Genomic DNA, 23,279 nt, shown 5'->3' on the forward strand with positions numbered 1-23,279 from the left:
AATATAAAAAAAAAACTACAGACCGGTCCGACGGCAGGCGATAGGAACCAGAGAGTTTTTCGCTTTTGTTTTGTCGTTCGGCTTCACTAGATTATGTCTGGCTTCGGAGCAAACTTTGGAGACTTGAGAATAGATGAGGCCCGGGAAGAAGAGCAGAGAATGCTGACGGCGGCCGTGGGTGGCGGTGCCAGCCACAGCCTCGGATTTGTAGAAGAAACAAAGAGAAACGTCTTTGCTTTTGTAGAAGCGGCTAGGTATGCAAAAATTTAGTGTTAAATGTCAAAAGAGACGAGTATTTTCGTATTTCCGTACCTTTATATAAGATTTATGTTAATATCAAAATTGGTCCCTTAACTTTTACCTACTCTAAAGACATTTACCATCGCTCTGGTATGAAGTTTGGTTTAAGTATTCGTATTCCTATTCGTTACAAGCAATTAATTGATTTGGATTAATTTGGATTAATGACAGCAATGGGCAGTTAGAATTTATCTTCTTTACTGATTAATGAAGAGATGAAAGATAATGATTTCCTTTTCGACAGAATATGGAAGCTAAAGGTCTCCCCAAGAGTACGAAATTTCTTGTAGATGTTGGCTATAGATCGTATTCCAACTAAGGAGTTTCTACTTAGTCGTGGTGTGATTGTGGACTAGACAAAAACTGGATGTCCCTGCTGTGATAGAGAGACGGAGTGCACGGATCACCTTTTCTTTAAATGCAAATTTATTGATGGATTTTGGTTGAGGATTTTCCATTGGTGGGGTATTCAGTGGAAATTTGTTGCTTGCTTTGCTAAATTTTTTTAGTTCTGCTTTAATGTGAAATTGATAAGTTTCCAGAAAAGTTTATGGCTGATATCAGTTTTGACAACATGTTGGACAGTGTGGTTGGCTTGTAATGATAAAGTATTTAACAGAACATCGAAAAATCTTTATACATTGCTATGTTGTTCGAAAATGAGATCTCTGATGTGGGAAAGGACGATTCATGACAACATTCAATTTATAGAGAGATCTTGGTGGTATTGCCTTGCAAAATGCAGGTCTTCAAAAAGTAAAGTCAACGATGTTGTTTTTTAGTGGGGTCCACCTTTCCTCGGGTGGATGAAGTCAAACATGATAGGCGTAGTTATGGAGGATGAAGTTGGATGTGGTGGGGTGTTGACAGATGAGAAAGGAGTGGCTCATACATTGTTTTCTGGACTGGTTAAAGCTATGAGATCGGAAATGGCAAAGGTAATGGCTATTAATACTGCCTTGGAAATATATATTGACATTGGATGGCATGTGAAACTCCCTCTTATTATCAAATCTAGTTCATGTGATGCTTTGGAGTCGTTGCTGGAAAGGACTCGTAGGCCGCGGGCGTTATGGCATTTATTCATGGGTATAGATCGTTGTATTAAATAGTTAGTTTAAGTTCACTTTGCATTTGTTCACCAGCATGGTAATGGTATGGCTGATGCTTTGGCAAAACCAAGAGTAAGGAGACCTTTGTTACTTAAAGCTTGATAGTGATCGATGTTTCCTGACGATCAGTTTGTTTGCATTGGTGTTAGATGTCTCAGGTTGTGTGTGCTTCAAAGTGAAAGGTTATTTTGATAGTTTTTGCAATCAATTTTTTTTTTTAATTATTACATATCGATATAATAGTATAACAACACCTCCAGTAGTAATAGACTCATTGACCTACAAACTGAAAAAAGATTATTGAGGAATCAGTTCTATTATTGATATTATAACAAGTTGGCAACCAATATGTTGTTATGAATGGTTACACCTTAAACCTTAAACCCAATCCAATTTTGAAAATAAAGTCAGAATATGATATTTATGTTTTGGAGATTATAATAATGATATTAATGAAGATTCCCTTGAAAAATATATTAACGTTGTATTGCTTTACTCAACATGCTGATATTTTAATGGTTCCGTTAAATTCCATAATAAGTCTTGGAAGACAAATAAATTCTTATTCTTCTATAGACGCCACGCTATCAAACTAAAAAGAGTAGCCCATGAAGCCTTAACCCTCGGCAACCACTAATAATTTCCTAAATTTGTCTCAACCCAATTTAAGATATTCCTCAAAAAGAATTAGGATATATTTAATGATTTTTAACCTATAAAATTTTAATAATGTCGTGCTATATATTTAGACAAATATTTCCATAAAAGAAGTCAAAGTCAATAAAACAACATGATAGTCAATCAACACAAGAATAGAGGGAGGGAAAGCTAAAATCAAAAGACCATTATAATATGAAGAAGGTTTGGCAAATGGTGAAAATATTTGGTTAAATTTACTATTAGTACCTGTAATTTGCAAAATTTGTGTATTACAGTTATTTCAGTGATTACTTAACGTATCATTTAAATGACTTTTAATTTAAAAGAAAAAACAAAATCATTGGAAGCAGTTGAAATTCTGTTGGAAGGTAATTCTTTTAAATTAAAACAACTTTTTATTTAATATGTTGAAAGAAAAAGAATATTCAAAGAAATTTTTGTGAAGATGCTGTCATTCTCCTTTCATTGAAAAAGAGAGAGAGAGGAAAACTGTCTTTGGACCAGGCAGTGGCCGAGCCACTAAGAGATTCAGGGTATAGCTCTAAAGTAGTAAAATTTTAATTTAAGTATTTTATAATTTATAAAATTTTAAATTAATAATAATAAAATTATAGTTTGTCCTTAAAATTAATAAAATTTAATTTAATATTTTAAAAATTATAAAGATATAAATTATTAAAATGATAAAATTATATTTTTTATTATCGTAAAAATATACAATATAATTTGAACCCTAAAAAAGAATTTATTGACTCCGCCACTAAGAAATGGCTGAGATTTTTTGGTTCTACATCTCATGGCTAGTAAAATAGACGAAGCTCTTTTTCTTTTTTTGCTCTTTCTTTTGAGGTAATTCCACAATTTTCACACAAAATGGTCAGTTATTTTGCATTGGTTAAAATATACAATAAATCCTTATACTCTTAAGTAAAATTAAAATTTAGTCTCTATATTTTTAATTTTAAGAATTTAGTCTCTTTACTTTTCAGATTTCAAAATAATTTTATTAAATTTAGGTCCATTGTAATGTCAATTTTAGTTACATTAATTATGACCAAGTGAGTATTTTTTTTATTTCAAAATGTCACACCAATCAATTTAACAAAAAATCTTAATAATTGGACTTGAAATTTAAAATATGAAAAGTAAACTAATAGAGTGGTTAAATTCCTAAAAGTAAACATACAAGCACTAAATTCAATGTTTCAATTTTTTTAAAAGGTTTGAATCTTTCGTAAGTTTGTTTGCTAAGAAGTTTGTCTATTAAGTTAATTTTTTAGATGATTATAATATTTTTTAAATTAAGAGTTATTTTTAAATTTTAGTGTATGATTTATTTATTTTATTATTTTTCACATGTAATTATCTTATTGGGTTATTTAAGTAATAAACTACATCTCATTAAAAATATTCCACATCATTCGTGTTAATTTTTTTATAGTATGTTAATTTTTTTATAGTATTTTCATTAAATCTGTTAGAAAAAGTGAATTGAAAAAAAGAATAAAAGTTTATGGCTCAAAAGGTTCAAAAACACAATTAGAGTCATTTTAACAAAACATGCAAATATTAGTAGCCAAATTTATCATTAAACTTTTTTTTTAATTTATACCATTGGAAACTTGGGATTCGGGAACATATAGGAATTTTTATGTTTTCTTTTGAATTAATTTATACCAGCCGCATCACTTTTAGTTATATATATATATATATATATATATATATATAAGTATTACGGAAATTTATTATTATAAGTTAAATTGTATTTTATTCATTTAGAATTATAGAGTATATCGATTTTTCCTATCAAAATTTCATTCATTTTACTATTAAAATTGGTGTAGCTAATGGAATAACCGGACAATTAAACGTGGCGCTAATATTACGTTTACCTCATGTTGGCGTACAAGAACTAATTAAATAACAGTAGAAATGGTTAAAATTTTTAATAGGACACGTTTACTTTTTGATAATGTATATGAATTAATTTGCTATTAGTTTGAGTAGAGTGAGTAAAATGCAATCGACTCCTAATACAAAAACTTTCATGGTACTTTTATTTTTCTCCTATTAAGATTAATTAATGATAAAATTCAAAATGATAATACTCCTAAAATTTAATTAACAAATATTAAAAATACATGTAATGAAAATGAAAAACACCTAAATGGTATTTTTTTTATGAAAAAAAACTCAGAACAAAGATAATGATAAATATCAATCGAAATGAAGTATAATGATAAATTTCAACTTCATCTTAAATTACAATAGTAAAATTGCATGTTGACCCAAATAATTTTATTGTTTCAGTGAAAATAAATAATTTTAAATAACAAATAAAAATTATTTTCACAGATAATATTACAGGTAGGAAAAATAAGGGATAACAAAGATTGGGATAATTATAGTAATTCCTCTCGTAGCTGCGCAAGGTAATCTATATATACCTATGTATTACAGTGCATGAGAACTGAGGAGGTTGGCCAAAGATAGAAAAGAAAACAAGGACACCCACTACTCCATGCATGCAAATCTACGTCAACCTCTTTATTTTTTATTGTTTTTTTTTTAGCATTTATCTATACATATCAGAATTTGGCCCCCCAATTTTATTTTTATTTTATTTTTTAAAAACTTAAATTACTTTGTAAAATAGGAAGCTTGATGAATATAGATTTGGTCAAATTTGGTGTCTAAAACTCGTTGAATCAAATATTAATTATTTCAATCATAAGAGAAGAAAAACCAAACATTATAATATTTAAGATAATGCAGATGTAATTTTATGTTTTTCTATTATAATATCAAATAATTCTATACGTATTTTAAGATTATAATAATGGTTAAATTTTTATTTGATCTCTGTATTTTTCTTAAATTTAAGATTTAATCTATATATTTAATTTTAATATAATTTGGTACCTCAATTTTTATAATGTCATTAGTTAGTTTAAATATTTTATTCTAATTAAAATGATTATGTAAATTTTTAGAATTGTTAGTACTATTAAAATTCTTTATTAAATTAAGATCTTACAATGTTCTTTTATTATTATTATTATTATTATTATTATTATTATTATCTAGATGCCAAGTGAGCTTTTTATTATTTCAATGAAATGACATACCAACAAATTCAACAAAAGAATGTTAATTATGTTAATAAACTGACCTAAATTTTAAATTAAAAAATAGAAATACTAAATTCTTAAAAATAAAAATATAAAGATTAAATTCCATAAATATGAAAAATATGAAAATATGAATAAATTATAACATTTAAATTTTTACTCTATAATTTAATAAATATATAAATAGAAACCAAGTTAAATTACCTAAATATGTCGAAAAAAAAGCTAATTGACCAAATAGGTCATTTTTTTAAATTTAGATAAATATGTCATTTTTAGATAGTGTGTAAAAACGCGTCCAGCTAGATGCACTTTCTATCCAGTTAGTGAGAAAGTAGCTATACTTTTACACACTCTCTAAAAACGATTTATTTCCTTAATCAAAAAAATCTACGTATTTAACTAATTAATTTTTATTTTTGATATATTTTACTAATTTAGCTCAGAACCATACCGTTGAAAAACATGTTTTGTTGCCAAATGTAGTGACAACTTCCAAAAGGTTGGGGATTGGGATCCCTTCCCATGGGAATAAAGTACATATTATAAACAAATTAACTTTGAATCTTTGTTTTGATTTCCCAATGTCCCTTTATTTTACACCAAACATGGCCCACTATCATTGCTGATGGAGGACTGAGTCATCCTATGATTCCATGCAACTTTATCATTTTCTGATTAGAAGGTTTTCTATTACATTTACTCTTTAATATTTCTTAATTAATACTAATATCAATATTTGATATATTATTAGTTTTTTTAAATTTAACTTCACAAACTTAATTAAAAATTATCACGTATATCTTTATATATATTTATTTTAATTGTTTACAATGTGATATAATTATTTATAATCACTTCACTATTTATGGAATTTTAAAACTTTATTTTATCACTCAAATATAATTGATATGCTCCAATAATACCATCACTCAAAAAAATGTGCGCTAAACTTGAAAAGCCATTAATAATAATTTCGGTAATAGGATTTTGTTTTAATTCAATTGGTATTATTATTGTTATAATAATAAAACAGATGTGGATTTGAGTATATTTTAGCTCAAAAGGTCAGAATAAAAAAAGATTAAGGTTGCTTGAGAGGAGTAGTGTAGTGTGATTAGTTTATGTGAGATTAGTTATTATAGTGTTAAGATTGACAACTATAGCCATAAAATTAAAATAATAGTGAAATATGTGTTTGAATGTAATTATAATGATGACGTGAGAATGTAGATGCAGGTTGTAACCTCCCCAACTCGACCTAAACATTAGGCTCAAATTCGGGAGAACACATCGACCATCGAGATGGCCTAACAGAGTTTTTGAATTTATAAAACATCCAATTTAAAATATTTGTTTATTTTTAAAGAAAACTTAGCTTATTTTCAATATAACATATGAGATTGAAAAGTCAGTTAATTTTCTGATTTATTTACTACTCAATACTAATTTATAATGTAGCAACGGAAAAATGATTTTTAACTTAGTTTTATTAAAACTATATTTCATACATGCTTAATTAAAACCATATCTTCAATTAAGTTAAATGTTATGCATGCTAAATAAAACCAAAACCTAAGTCCCATGTCACAATCAAAATAAAAAGATACACTTCCAAAATAAAATAATAGTCTTTAAATAATAATAAAATAACACTGTTAATAAATGTGTTCATATTTTATGCAAAGCAATGAAGCAAAATATTTTATCAGTAACAACTTTTTTGCTGTTAAGAATGTACAAATCCCCATAGCTTGAGAGCTTCGAAATCAATCTCATGTTCTTCCTATCACAACTTCTTGTGTAATGCATATCATATGATTGTTTCTTACAAATTAAAATATGTTTCCATTTTGCCAATCATGGGACTACATAATAATTTCAAAGGCTATTTTTGGCTACAATATACATATATAAACCATGCAACCATCAGGTATAGTCTATTGCCATTAGTGAATGTATCGGATATTAAGAATGAAATATATATTACAAACAACACATCTACATAAAATCAAACCAATGATAAGTTGTAATTATAATATAAAACAGTACTACAAAATCACAACTAGTTTTAAACATTTCTTTGAACTCTTTACTAACTGCAATAATTGGTTGCGGGTTTTCTTTTCCTGTGTCACAGTCAGGGCATCCATACTTATTATGAGCTTTTCCAGAATCATTGCATTATCCAAGAAATAACTAACCATTTCAATCATATGTGTGTTAAAGCTTGAAATTTCAATCTCCTTAAGGTGAAATGACAAACAAGAAGGAACTTCTAAAGCCTTCCATTGAGTTCCTGCAACAACCTAAAATCATGACAAAAAGAAAAAAAAGTTATTTGGTTTGTACCATGAATTTAGGTGATCCTGAACATACTTTTGATTTCTTGTAAGTTTATGTAATTGTGGATGTAATTGACACTAAAACAATCAATTGCAACAAATTAATACACGTACATAGACAAAGATTTCATACCGAAAAATTGAGGGTAAGTGTCTCTAGATTAGGTGCCACACGATGTAGAAACTCCATAAGCCAAATTTCTCTCCCACTAAAACCACGACCAAGAAATTTGAATTCAATAAGGTTGTGAAATATAGGAAGTCGACTTGTTCGGAAAATCTGCACACACAAACTTGGAGTTGTTATATAATGTTAAAAAGGAAAAAGAATACATGAATACTAAGTTTACTAACCTCTTCATTAATGGTTAAATGTAGAGATCGCATATTGCAAATTCCTTGAATAAGATGAGTTGCAATTGTTTGAGAATCAATGGTATCACACCCGCAGATGGTAATATGAGCTTTTTCTAGAGACTTCATGGTACTCAAAGTATAACCTTTTGCTACAACGTCAGTATATTGAAAATAAACAAGATTTGGAGCATTAATCACCACCACATAATTTAAACCTCCGGATTCTCCGAGATCAAAATCTAAAATCAATCTCTTAAGCGAAGGAATTTGGATATTGATCTTGCTTATATTATAAAAATCACATTCAATAAAAGCCATATCTTCTAAGACATGGCAATTGGAAATTAACCTATGAATGGAATCACCGAAAAATGAGTCTCTAAAGTGCAAAGTCTTCAGATTCCCTAAACAAACGTCAGATGGGAACTTAAACTTATGACCTACTGCATCCAATTTCAGTGTCACCAGTGAGCGGCAAGTGAATAAAACAGCTGGTAAAATATCGTCAAGATAACTTAACTGCAATTCAATTTCCTTAACACCACGGCACAATGCAGCACATATCCAACCAGAGATATCAAAATCATGATCTCCATCATTCCATGAACAAATCTCATGACTTAGCCTAAAGCAATCTAATCTTACCTGATCGTGGGGTTTCAATAACCTATCAACAAAGTTCTTGAAGCTGTCCATATTTCTGTCAGTCCAACCACTCATTGAATAACCATCAAATTTAATGGTAGAAATTGAAGCAAAGAGGTATCTCCACTTGGTTGAAATAATAGAGGTTCGAACTGCTTCTTTAATGGGAAGGAATGAAAAAATATGACAAAGAATAGGATCCGGAAAACTACTGATCCTGTCTTCGACACACATCGCCATAAGATAAGAAAACTACAGACCGGTCCGACGGCAGGCGATAGGAACCAGAGAGTTTTTCGCTTTTGTTTTGTTATGTCTGCCTTCGGAGCAAACTTTGGAGACTTGAGAATGGAGGAGGCCCGGGAAGCAGAGCAGAGAACCACAGGATCTAATTTGTAGAAGAAAGAAAGAGAAAAGTCTTTGCTTTGAAAAAGTGGCTAGGTATGCGAAAATTTAGTGTTAAATATCAAAAGAGACGAGTATTTTCGTATTACCGTACCTTTATATAAGCTTTAAGGTTAATATCAAAATTGGTCCCTTAACTTTTACCTAATCTAAGGACATTTACCATCGATCTAGTGGTTTAAGTATTCGTATTCGTTACAAGCAATTAATTGATTTAGTGTCAGTTGCACTTACAATTATTATAAATTTAAAAAGAAATGGAAAACATGTTCGAGATAATCTAAATTCATGTTACAAACTAGATAACATTTCTCTTCTTTTTTTCTTGTGAGCTTAGGCTGTTACGAAAACTCGGTTCAAGGCTTTACCAAGAGAAGTTCCATCTTGTTTATCATTTCAATTCAAGGAGATATGCCTATGATTGAAATGATATGCATTACACAAGAAGCTACGAGCTAGAGAAAAGGAACATCAAGCTATGTAGATTTGTACATTCTCATAAGCAACAAAGAAGGCTTCCATTATAAAATATAATCTTCAGCCACAAAAGTGCACGTATGTTTAATTTGGATTAATGATAAAGATGGGCAGTTTACAATGAAGAAATTATCTTCTTTACTGATTAATGAAGGGATGGAAGATAACGATTTACCTTTCGACAGAATATGGAAGCTGAAGGCCCCCCAAGATTACGAAATTTCTTGTGGATGTTGGCTATAGATCATATTCCAACCTAGGAGTTTCTAATTAGTCGTGGTGTGAGGGTGGATCAAACAAAAAGTGGATGTCCTCCGTGTGATAAAGAGACGGAGTGCACGAATCACCTTTTCTTTAAATGCAAATTTATTAATGGATTTTGGTTGAGGATTTTCCATTGGTGGGGTATTAAGTGGAAATTTGTTGCTTGCTTTGCTAATTTTTTTTCACTGTGCTTTAATGTGAAATTGACAGGTTTCCAGAAAAGCTTATGGTTGATATCAATTTCAGCGGCATGTTGCACAGTGTGGTTGGCTCGCAACGATAAAATATACTACATAACATTGATGACTCTTGATACATTGCTATTCCATTCCAAAATGAGATCTCTTATGTTGGCAAGGGTGGTTCATGATGACATTCAATTTATGGAGAGGTCTTGGTGGCGTTGCCTTGCAAAATGCAAGTCTTCGAAAAGTAAAGCCAATGATGATGTTTTTCAGTTGGATCAACCTTCCCTGAGTGGATGAAGTTCAACGTGGTAGGTGTAGCTATGGAGGATGAAGCTGGATGTGGTGGGGGTGTTGAGAGATGAGAAAGAAGTGGCCTGTTCATTGTTTTCTAGATCGATTAAAGCTATGGGATCATAAATGGCAGAGGTAATGGCTATTTGTTAAATTTTGTTAAATTTAGATTCATTACAATATCATTTTTTTAATTGTATTACGACCAAATAAGTATTTTTTAATTTCAAAATGTAACAACCAATTTAACAAAAAGATAATGTTAATAATTGGACTTGAAATTTAAGATACGGAAACTAAACTAGTAAAGTGGTTAAATTCCTAAAAATAAACATTAAATTTTAAATTTATGAATAGTATGATAGGAGACTCGTATTTTATCTTCATAACATTTTCTTAATAATGAGAAATAGTTTGAAAGAAGTAACTCAACCACTAGAATTGCTGCTTTTAGAACCAAAAATAAATAGGCTTACCCTTTCAATTGATTCAAAATTATCAAACATAGATTGATGCTTTTGTCAAAAAATCTAATAATCAAAATTGTCGTGTTGTAAGAAAACAATAAAACAATCGAATCCAGTTGGGGAAGAATTTTTTTTTTTATTAAGCGTCTCTGCTCATCTTGTTTTGATGACCTTATCAGAGTTAGAATTTTTTATCATATTAATTTCTACTCTACCTTCCTCAAGTTCATTCTCGAGGGAACCCCATTTCATTTAAAGCATTTCGTTGGATTCATTTCGTTCTCCTTATTTTCTAATCTCGTTGGAAATCATATAAAGACAATTTCTATTTGAGATAGCTATTTGTGCAAGTATTTTACGATTCAAAAGCAACTATTTCTTTTACAGATTGAGTATTAATCTACTATAACTATAGGATACCCCTACTCCGCGAATTACTGCATTTATTCAAGTGATCCACAAACAACGAAAATCCTTTTTTTTTCCTATCTTTATCCCAATGAGCCAAAACTAAAGCTCTTATTCTTTATTGAGTAATAGTTCAAGTAAGTCTTGAATGAGCCCCTCGAAAGCTTGATGCAAATAAACTAATTTTTGTTCGACATCTATGAGCTATATATCCTCGTTTAATTTTGGTCATTGAATAAAAGAAATTTTGATGAATAACTAATTCGTTCTTTCAGTTATTCTTTTCTAGTCTATTAATAACAAAACGGATTCTTCCAATGTATAAAATAAAAATTCCAATGGCTTGTGCTACTCTAACCATCCCGGCCATGATTTGTCCTTTTTTCTAGGCATTTCATTTCACCCTGAAATGAGAAATTGTAGTGATGGTATCAAAAAAAGCATATTAACTAAAATAAAGGAGTAAATAGAAATGGATAAATAATTAGTGGGTTCTGTCGTTTCTATGGTTACTTCTTAAATGGTGAGGTTCTCTTTATACACCAGAGCTCATTCATTCATTTAATTGGTAACTTGTACAATTCACATTCTTCGACTCTACTTATAAATTTTCCATTCTTAGATTTTCCAAACTCTCAAGATGGTCAAATATTTTAGATTTTAGTTTTTTCAAGGCTTAATGATAAATTTGGCTACTAACATTTGTATGTTTTGTCAAAATGACCCTAATAGTAAAAAATCTCATTTGCAGGTATAATGAAAATTTTAAAAGAAATAAACATATAAAAGAAATAAGACATGTATGTGAAAGAACAGATTTAGATGTTTTGAACCAACTCTATAAGGCATGGACGTTATTCCGATTATAGTGTTCGTTAACAATATTCCGACAACCATGCACTGGAAAGGGCTATGGGCGTTATTCAGTTTTTCACGGAGAGGTGAAAGATGCTTTTATTCTGATAAAGAAAAGTAAAGTTGGAACAAGGTTTGGTTTTGTAAGGTATTCAAGTGTAACAGATGCTCAGAGGGCGATCGACAGACTGAATGGCTTCGTCATTCTTGGGTATAGAATTGGTGTGAAAATGGCGAGTTTCAGAGGAAAAAGGGTGATATGGAGGAAAAGGAACTCTGAAGCCAAGGCTAATAGCAAGGATGATTAGTATAGTATGGAAAAGGATAGAAATGTTAGCGAGAAAGGAGTTAATTCTAGTAGTTTAACTGAAGATAGTCCTAAAAACAAGAAGTTTTTGGAATCGAAAATGAACCAAGCAAGAGTAGTACAAGGTTTTGTAGAAGAAGAACTGCTATGGAAACTCCAAAGGTGTTTGGTAGGGGAATCAGCAACAGTTTGCGATATAAGTAGTATGGTTGAAAGATTGACTAAATTTGGTCTTGGGGAGATTTCATTAAAGAGAATTCAAGGAAGATTTTTCCTGTTAGAAGTCCCCTATATAGGATATTTGAAAGTATTGAAACAAAATGATTAGGCATATTTGAAAGAATGTTTTATATCAATAGAACCATGGTCGGAAAAGAGATTCGTATCGGAGAGGGTGACTTGGATCGAGGTGGCAAGAATACCGTTACATTGCTGGAATTATGAAACATTTAAAAGAGCGGCAGAGTTATGGGGTAAGCTAATATCTATGGGAGAAAGCTGGAATAGGACTATTAATTTTGAGAAGATAGAGATTTTGATCTCAGTCAATAAACCATTCCTAATTAATGAGCTAGTGTTTATGGAGGTTGGCAACTGTAAGTTTCCGATTAGGATTAAAGAAAGAGGGATGTAAGAATGGAAATGTGAGAAGTTTTTGGATGGTCGGGGTCAGCTGGAGGAGAATCACTGGAAGTTGAGTCAGGAATCAGATCAGAATCGAAAAACTTCTCAGAGGAAAGACAAAACAACATGGGAGGAGCTTTAAATGCAATCAGCCTTGAAGAAGGCGTAATTGAAAAAGATGGCACTGGATCTTCTGCAGAAGGTATAATGTCAGAGGAACATTTTTTTGGGAATAATGAAACAATATCAATTGAGGGTATGAATACTGGAATAGAAGTGGATAGGGCCAAAGAGAACGGGTTAAACATGGGCCTTTTTTCCCAAGTGGACATGAACGTGGTTAGTGGACAACATATGAGTGCGGACCCTGTAGTGGGCTTTACAAGAAAAAGTGGGCAGCCTCTTAGGAGTGGCAGTAATCCAATTGAATCTGATGTAGAAGGCATTGGTTTGGGGTGTAGGAGTATGGGTGAATCGAAAGTTAGGTTTAGTATTGAAGAGGAATTTTTTCAAACTAGTCAAAACAGAAGAAAGAAAAAGTATTTGAATAAACGAATTCGTTCAATGTGTGAAATTCAAAACTGTGTTTTGTCGACAAAGGAAAAGCAAAAGAGGGATAGAAAGGAGAAAATCGCGAAGGGCAAGGAGAAAACAAGGTGTGAAGACTTAACGGTAAATTTATCTTTATCTGATTCAGATATAAGCAATCATAGAAGGGTAATTTTAAGGGAGGCTAAAAAAACTTGGGAAGTAGAAAAGATGTTGGGGCTAAGTGTGAGGGGAGACGAGGAAGAAATAATCGATGAAATTACGAGATTAGAGAGGCAGTAGAGGGAGGAAGTAGGTGGAATCGTATGGGTCAGAGATAGGATTATTGGTGAGCTGTTCTTGACTTTGGTTTTTACCATTAGTTGCTTTGGTTGAGTAGTTAAATCTAGTAAGGGGTATGAGAATTTTATCTTGGAATATTAGAGGGTTGGGTCGGAGGTGAAGAGGGAATCGGTCAACAGAACTTACCGCATGTCTAGAGTGTTCGTTTGTTTTATTCAGGAAACAAAACTTGAGGTGATAATAAAGGATGATGTGAGGAAATTATAGGGGGTGATAATTGTGAGTTTAGATTTGTAGTAGCTGTAGGTAGGTCGGGTGGTCTGTTGACAATGTGGGATAAAAATGAATTTATTCTAGCTAAAGATTGGAGTGACCACATATTGATAGCCATTGAAGGGAAATGGGTTAATGAGGATTTAGATATGGTTTTAATCAACGTTTATGCTCCAAATAGTGTGTCGGAACAGAGTACTTTTTGGGGGGTGATAACAGAGTTAAGAATTCAGTTTGCAAGCCCTTGGATTATGGAAGGCGACTTTAATTTGGTACGTTGCAGAAGTGAAAGGAGCAACTGTTTGGGTTCAGAGAAGGGGTTGAGGGAGTTTGTTAATTTTATTAATAACTGTAATCTTATTGATTTGCCGTTATTTGGAAAGAAATTTATGTGGTACGGCCAGGATAACAAAAAAACAGACTCGATAGTTTCCTGTTGGATGAATATTGGTTGATTAAGATTAAGGACCTACAGCAGGTGGGTTTAAAAAGATCAGTCTCTGATCACATTCCAATTTTGTTAGCAGATGCTAAAATCGACTAGGGTCCCAGGCCTTTTAAGTTTATCAATGGGTGGTTAAAGAAGGAGGGTTGTGCAGGCTTGATAGAGAAAGAATGGAATAATATGGATTGTTTGAATGGTCATCAAGTGGCTAGAAAGTTGAGAAAACTTAAAGAGGTATTGAGAAAATGGAATGGGAACAATTGTAATATGCTGAAAGATAATATTGCTGAGTGTGAAGCAATGATTAAGGTGTTAGATGATATTAGTGAACAAAGAAGACTGAAGAGTGTGAAATGGAGGAGCTAAAGAAATTGAATTCGGATGTTTGGGACGCATTGAAATTCAAAGAATCGTTATGGCGTCAGAAATCTAGAATGATGTGGTTGAAAGAAGGCGATGTGAACACAGCGTTCTTCCATAGAGCTGTTAAGATAAAAGCAAAGAGAAGGACTATATACAGAATGAAAATTGAGAAAATTTGGTGTAATAAACCAAGAGAGTTAAAAAAGAAAGTGTTTGAATTTTTTAAAAATCACTTCTAGGGGTGTTTGAGGAATTAGAGTATGAAGATGGAGCTTAATTTTGAGAGATTAAAGGGTACAGAAGTAGTGAAGCTGGAAGAAACTTTTTCAAGAGAAGAGATTAGGAAGGCAGTTTAGAGTTATGAGGAATCGAAAGCTCTTGGTCCGAATGGATTCAACATGTGTTTTTTCAGGAAATGTCAGAATACAATTAAAGAGGATTTGTTTAGAATGATGTCTGATTTCTATAGGTATGGGAAGCTTGAAAGATCCATCAATAGTTCGTTTATTGCTTTAATTCCTAAAATAGAGAATCTGAGAGAGATAGTTGATTTTCGTCCAATCTGCCTAGTTAGCTCTCTTTATAAAATTGTTGCTAAAATTCTTTCTCGTAGATTAAAAGAGGGTATAGGAGAATTGGTGAGTGAGACACAATGCGCCTTTATTAGTGAAGTGATACATTCGTTAAAGAAAATGGATGGAATCGGGGGATATTTGATTTTCAAACTAGATTTTACTAAGGCGTGCGACTGCATTCGTTGGGATTTTTTAGAATTAGTGATACGAAAGATGGGGTTTGGGGATCGATGGATTGGATGGGTGATGGAGTGTGTTTCTACAGCGAGAGCTGCTGTCCTACTAAATGGACCGTCTACGAATAAATTTAATTTTGGCAGAGGGTTGCGTCAAGGAGATCCTATATCACCATTCCTTTTTATCCTAGTAACAGAGGTTCTTCACTTGTTGTTGGAAAAAGCAGTATCGTTGGGGCTTATTAAAGGTGTTCAAGGTGTTATCTTAGATCATATGATTTCGCATTTACAATTTACGGATGATACGATTCTGTTTTTAAAGGCGGAGGAAAATGTGGTGGAAAATATGAAATCTATTCTTCGTTGCTTTGAGATTTTCTCGGGTTTGAGTATTAATTTCAAAAAATATGCATTGTGGGGTTTGGTGTAAATGAAGAATTCCTGCATCGTATGGCAGCTTTATGCAAATGCAAGATCGGGGTGTTGCCAATTTGTTATTTGGGGATTCCGTTAGGAGAGGATCCGAGGAGAGTTGCTACGTGGGAGGTGGTGATTGAGAGATTTAGAACTAAATTGTCAGGCTGGAAGTGTCGGGCTGGAAGTGTAGAGCTATGTCATGGGCTGCTAGGATTGTATTGATAAATGCAGTGTTATTGGCTTCGCCCATTTACTTTATGTTACTTTTTCAGGCTCCAATGTCAGTTATTAAAAAAATAGATAAAATAAGGAGAAGCTTCTTGTAGGGTAACTTTAATGCAAAACAGAAAATGGCGAAAGTTAGTTGGAAACAAATATACAGGCCTAAAGAGAAAGGTGGAGTGGGTGTGGTTAATCTTGCGTTAAAGAAAAAAGCCCTTTTAGCAAAATGGAGATGTCGTATTGTAGTTGATAGAAAGGCGTTGTGGAGAAAAGTGATTTTACCTAAGTATGGCACAAATGTGAAACAATGGTGATTTAGTACGCGCAAATTGAAAGAATTGTCGACGGTTTGGAGAGGGATAGTAGAGAATTCATTGGATGCTATAGTGGCTACTTGGATGGGAGCTAAAGAGTTTAGTTGGAAGATAGGTAATGGAACGGCTACGTTATTCTGGGTGGATAATTGGTGTGGCAATGGTCCTTTAAAACAAGATTTTCCTAGACTTTTTCGTTTAGCTAAAATAAAAAATGGTTCAGTTTTTTATTACTCGGTCAATAATAGTTTTTGTAATGTTAAATGGGAAGAGCATTTTGTTCTTCCTTTGTTGGTTCGGAAATTGGAGACTCTTTATTGTCACATTGAAAGGGTGAGTAGCGAGGTCTTGGTCCCAGAGGTGGAGCATCAGCTAGTATGGGTGCACGGTGTTAAAGGTGAGTTTTCGGTGAAGCAATTATCTAAGCTTTTGCTTGAGGGTGACAGGGATGATGCCAATTTTGCCTTTGATAGATTATGGAAATTAAAAGTCCCTCCTAGGGTGCTTAACCTTCTTTGGTTGCTAGCTATAGACAGAGTTCCTACGAAGGATTTCTTAATAAATAGAGGGGTGAAGATACATGCCACATCGAATGTGTGCCCCTGGTGTAATAAGGAGCTGGAGAGGGTGGACCATTTGTTTTTTAAGTGTAATTTTATTGCAGGGTTTTGGAGGTGGATTTTTAATTGGTGGGACGTTGGATGGAATATGGTGAACAACTTCGAAGAATTTTATCAGGCATGTTTCAAAGTGAAGTTTGTTGGACTCTGTAAGAGTCTGTAGCTGATTGCAATTGCAGCGTCTTGTTGGCCTATTTAGCTTACGAGGAATGAGTTAGTGTTTGAAAATAAAGTGCTGTCGATGGGTACATTGACCTTTCATTCCAAGATGAGGGTATTGTTATGGGTAAGAGCTGCTTTCGATGAGTGCTTGATTTAACAGAGATTATGGTGGTTTTGTCCACATAAGTGTAGCCTTTCTAAATCTGGCTTAAAAGGTTAGTGTTACCCTCCACATGGGTGGCTAAATTTTAACGTTAGAGGAACTGCTTCGGAAGGTGCTTCAGGCTGTGGAGGAGTGATAAGGGATGAGTTAGGTAGGGTTAGAGAATTATTCTAGGGTCCATGTGATGCAGGTGATGCTGATTCAACTGAATTAGGAGCTGTCATTACAGCATTGGACATTTTTATGGAGATTGGCTGGAAGGGAGGTTCTTTAGTTGTTGAAATGGGATCGTTGGTGGTTTTCAACTGGATTCTGGATAAAAAAAAAAAGGTGACCATGGTCGCAACAAGCTACATTTGCAGACTTTGAAAGGAGGATTGGCTGTGTTGGAAAGTTATCTTTTTCATTAGCTGATCATAATGGTAATGAAATGGCAGAAACATAGCTATTGCTGGATTGAGTAGGCCAAGTTTGTTTAAGGTTTGGTGGTAAGTCTGGTCTTTGGTTTTAAGAAGCTTGAGAGTTTGGGTTTGCTGTTGTTTGAGCTTTTTTGGTGTTTCAACGTTTTAGTTGTTGTTTCTTTCGTTCAAAGAGTGACTTTTTTAGGGGTTTTTGGTTTGTTTTGGTGTTTGGGTGGGCTCTGTTTAGGGAGTGGTCTTGGTTATTCGGGGTTGTTCGATTGTTTTGATTGGGGGTTAGTTAGTTCTTATATGTTTTATCTTTTTTATGGTAGTGTTCTATCATTACTGAGCAAAAAATAATAATAAATAAGACATGTGACAAATTTATAACTCTAATTATGGTGTAAAAAAAATTTACTGCCAGTCTATCAAATAGTACTCACTCTAAAATTATTGACTAATTAAAATTTTATAAAAAAATTTAATGTGTCAACAACTGATAAAAAACATTGACAGTTAATATTAATCCCCACTAAATTATAAATTATTAATTGTTATAAAATAAAGAGAGATAGAGAGAATAAACAACAAAGAAAATATGAAAGTAATAGAGGATTTACTTTATTGATAAAAAGGGATAATTACAATGCTTAATCGAGTTTCTATTTATAGGCATAAGAAGTATAAAAGAAGTAGAGATTTAATTCTAATAACTATTAGAATTTAAAGGACATTAAAACTTTATCTTGATCATTATGAACATCCACTTAATAAGATACTCATAACACTTCTCCTTAGATGTCCATTGGTAGATAATGTGCCTCGTTAAAACTTTATTAGGAAAAACCATGTGGGATAAAAACATAATGAAGGAAAAAGAGTACACAATCTATAATATGCATAATATACTACCTCATTAAAAACCTTACCAGGAAAACTCAATGGGACAAAACCTTAATTAAGGGAAAAAGAGTGCAACGCGTATTTACTCTCCCTCATGAAAACATCACATATTTTCTCATATTCTACATATTCAATCTTGAATACTAGTTTTTCAAATGACTATTTAAATGTATTTGCTAAGCATTTATATTACCATTCTTTTAAAAGTCATTAGTGAAGGAAATTTAGGAAAATATATTTTGATCTCTTGGAGATTCAATAATAATAATAACAAACTTTAATCATGATTCTTTTATTAAAACACAAATAAGTATTTTGGATCATTTTATAATCTTCCTTCAACTACTATTCACTAAGTCAAATTTACCACACATGTTCAAATTATTTCAATTCATATAAATGAACAATTTTTCAAGGATTTCAATATACTTCCAGCATCCTAAATCCTTCAAGAATTTTAGTATAAAATTTATTATATAGTGATTCATAAAAGGTTCTAACAATAACCTTTAGACGCAGGTTAAATCTTTTATGAATTGTCAATTTAATAATATATCTAAAGGTTATTGCATCCACCACAAAAGAATATTATATCTTTTCATAATCAATGTCAAGACTTAGTGAAAAACTTTATATTTTTATTCTGCTTTTGCAAAACTACTTCAATTTCACCCTCACTGGCTTTATACCTTTGGATATTTGGATTACTGGTCCAAAAACTCCACAAATTTAATTGTACTTGATTAGCGTCTTTCTATTTTGATCAATTTATTCCATATCTATATTTCTCAATAGATTTATTCAAGATCCTCCTTTTATTTCATTATTTCAATAATAATATTGCATGCAAAATCATATCGACCACTTTTGTTATTCAATTTCACATTTTCTCGAATTGACATAACTTATCGAGATCTCTTATTTTCATTATTTTAAAATTCAGTTTCAGGTATCTGAATCTCTTCTGAATTTTTATTTATTAGTTATGTCTTGAGTCTCTTCTGGACCACCCGCCTCCACTATATGACCATCTAGAAGAATTTTTATCTTTGGAACCGATCAATCTATTATTTATTCTAACTGATTATCTTACTGAGACTTTGATTCAAATTAAAATATTAGATGGTATCTGACACTTGGTTATTCTTATTAAGTTTGTAAATACATCTAACAGTTAACTTGTAATGAGTTATCCTTATTGAACTTCTGGTTCAAATTAATCTCCCCCTAACTCATTACAAGTTATTATTTTTCTCCTCCTAATGTTGGGAAAACTCTCGAATCAAAATTGTAATCACGAATCATGTCATAATTGATCTCGTATACATTCAAAACATCTAATAATATAAAGAAATTGTAACTAACATATATATTCCCTACTTTCTTTGAGGATTCACTCATCTTTGTGCGTTGTGGTGGAGCAATTGGAACATATACGCACATACAAAAATTCAAAGATGAGGAATATTTATCTTTTGATCAAAAACCAATTGTAATGGGGAGTATTTATAACTTATTGACTTGATGCGTACAACACATAAATCAACATAATCTCATGTTGAAATAGAAAGTTTAGTTCTCATAAGTAATGGTTTAGACATTAATAAGAGGTGTTCAATCAATAATTTCTCTAAACCATTATGCGCATAAATAACAAATTTTTACAAAAGTTTTTTAAACTCAATCAATAAAATATTGAGATATAAACTCATCAGTGTTAGGAAGATGAATTATCTTAATTGCATGATTTGAAATTAATTATTTAAATAAGTAATCTTGCAAACGACAGGCTGCAAGTTGATAAAACGTACGTGATTATTTTGTAGATGCATCTACCAAAATCATATAATATCAAAACCATTCACATGGTAGATGAATGTGCCCATATTCATTTCAGAAATGCAAGACATTAAATCTCAACTTTAGCTAGTGAGTTTCAAAGAATCAATTTTCATTGAGAACAAGCAACAAATGAGAATTCTTTAAATTAAATAATCTTCTGGTTCTTTAATGAATATCCATATGAATTATCAATTAATTTTCGCATTATATATGATCCAGGATGGTCTAACTGGTCACGCCAAGTAGTAACTGCATTTGTATTAGTAAACTTCTGGTTTACTTTAACATGTGCTTCAATTGTACTAAATTGTAACAAATTGATAATTTTATTATCATTCCTTTTAATTTGTATTCACATATAAATACTATTGTGACATTTACTATTGGAAATGTCTAAATCAATGTGAAGTCTATAATGCCACTAAGTCAATAAATATAATTTCCAAATAATTATATGCAATATTCGCTTTAGGGAATATGTCAAAATCTTCAAATATCTAAATAAAAAAATTGCAACTTCATGTTTATCTAACCATAACAAGCTTTAGATAGAATTATCATATTTTATTGTTCATAAATAGATCTTTCACAATCAAATATTTTGCTTTCAACCTCTTAATGGGTATGATGACAAAAGAAGATCACTAATATTATAAAATAAATATAAATTAATAACTCAATCCTCTCTTTTCATCATTTCAAAATAAATATTTATAGCAATAGTGATTCATATTTTCTTCATTCACAATCTTAATATAAGATCTATTATAAATATCTTTTAAAACCAATGGATTAACCATCACAAGATATTAAAATATTAGCTCATCTATAGCTTTCGACTAATTTTGTACTATCAAATATTAAAATAATATTTGTTTGTTTTAATACCAAATAAGATAAATACTTTCTATCTATAATGATATAATTTATTACAACATTCTCATATCCTTCCTCAAAGAATATTAATGAAATAAAATATTTAAGCATATGCCACATATGTGGCTAATAATCTTTCATATCACATTGATAACATAAGTTATCTTTACCCTTTGAAGAGTTATCTTCAGAACTCTCATTATTTTTTATTTATTATTATATTCCCACTTTTAGTGGTCCATAATTATATATTTTATTTTTTATGTTTGATTCACTTTAAGGAATGCAATAAATCTAGTAGGATAGACTTCTAAACGTATCCATTGATTCTTTATTTCATAATCACAATTGCAAAACATGCGTGAATTTCAAATCAAAATCTATCTATTCATATTATCGTGATTAGTTTCCAATTACATCCTCAATTACAACAACAATCATGATCTCTATATTTCCATTTTTTCTTAATTGTGATGTACTACTACATTTACTTCAGGGAATGAAGAAAACCTAGTAGGAAGAATTTCATAGTTTTTCATTAGTAACTTATTATTTTGCTTAGCCACTAGAAGGTATGAGATCGTTCAAAAATACTGTTAAAGGCATTTTTACAATATTGCTACTGCAGAGCACATTAGATATTTTAATCATATAGTGTAATAGATTCCTTCGGGAATATATATATAATACAAATATATGAATATCTCATGTTATTTATATATATGATTTTAATGTAAAACACATGAAGATTTTATTCAACATATATCTTCTTGATATGAAAAACAATATTATATTTTATAAAATTTTACATCATAAGGAGCTAAAATATAAGCTTTTAAAGAGTTTTTTTACAGTTTGATGCAATATTAGCTCTTCAGAGCATATAATCATTTTATTGTATAACATTAATGAATGCTTAATTTATTTTAAATAAAATTTTATTTATTCATATAAAATAAAATGAATAGATATAAATAAAACATATATTAAACGTAACAAATAATAAATTCATATCACTAATAAATCACTATGGTTAGATAATATATATTTTATATATCATACCACAAAAAATACAAAATATTATAATGTCAAATTAAAATAACTTTATAGCTATAAAACTTTAAACATAGACATTTTCTAACCCCACCTCTTATGACATAATTTCATCTAAAATTTTACAATGATATGAAATTATCACAGATGTAATGAATATCCCAAAGTTCATGATAAGTAAGTATTTTTACTCACATTCTGTAATAATTATATATCTTAATCAAAATCAAAATTAAACCAATCAATTCTATTAAAATGAAAAAAATATTTATCTCCATATAAAAATCCCAATAACTAAATGCGTGAAGGGTTTTATAAATTCATAGAGATGCAAATAGTGAATTATATAAATTGAATTTTTAATAGAAATCAAATCAAATTTCAAAAAATTGATTAGATTGACTTACATTACCATAGATGAGAAGTAGTGATTATAAACATCCTTTGTAATGAATGAAAAGAGATTATCCCCAAGCAAATATCAAAAGTAAACTTTGAGAGTGAATCTTATTTCTCGATTTCATATAGATAACAATTATCAAATCTTTCGCCATCCTTAAAAACAAAAAATAAAATAAGTTAATCAAAACAATGATAACATATAATGAAAGAAGAATGAAAAATAATAATCAGATATGAAACATTAAATAAAAGAAACTTCATGTAAAAACTTTGCATCTTGCCATCAAATATATTGAAAATCATGAAGGATAAATTTGATATATCGTCGATAAAAGGAACTATCACTTTGAGCAAAATTGTGCTGATAACGTGTTATAAAATAAAGAGAGATGGAGAGAATAAAGA

General features: G+C 30.9%; 1 protein-coding gene across 1 annotated transcript; it reads right to left on the minus strand.

The window, feature by feature from the left end:
• Positions 1-7,254: 7,254 nt before the first annotated feature.
• LOC108475226 (F-box/LRR-repeat protein At4g14103-like) lies at positions 7,255-8,625 on the minus strand. Its single transcript, XM_017777207.2, has 2 exons — positions 7,903-8,625; positions 7,255-7,512 (listed from the first exon to the last, which is right to left on the minus strand). The coding sequence occupies exons 1-2, from the start codon at positions 8,623-8,625 to the stop codon at positions 7,255-7,257; spliced, it is 981 nt and encodes a 326-aa protein (XP_017632696.2).
• Between the last annotated feature and the right edge of the window lie 14,654 nt (positions 8,626-23,279).

Source organism: Gossypium arboreum, chromosome 3 (assembly GCF_025698485.1).
Source record: "Gossypium arboreum isolate Shixiya-1 chromosome 3, ASM2569848v2, whole genome shotgun sequence".
In the NCBI taxonomy this organism is placed as follows: Eukaryota; Viridiplantae; Streptophyta; class Magnoliopsida; order Malvales; family Malvaceae; genus Gossypium; species Gossypium arboreum.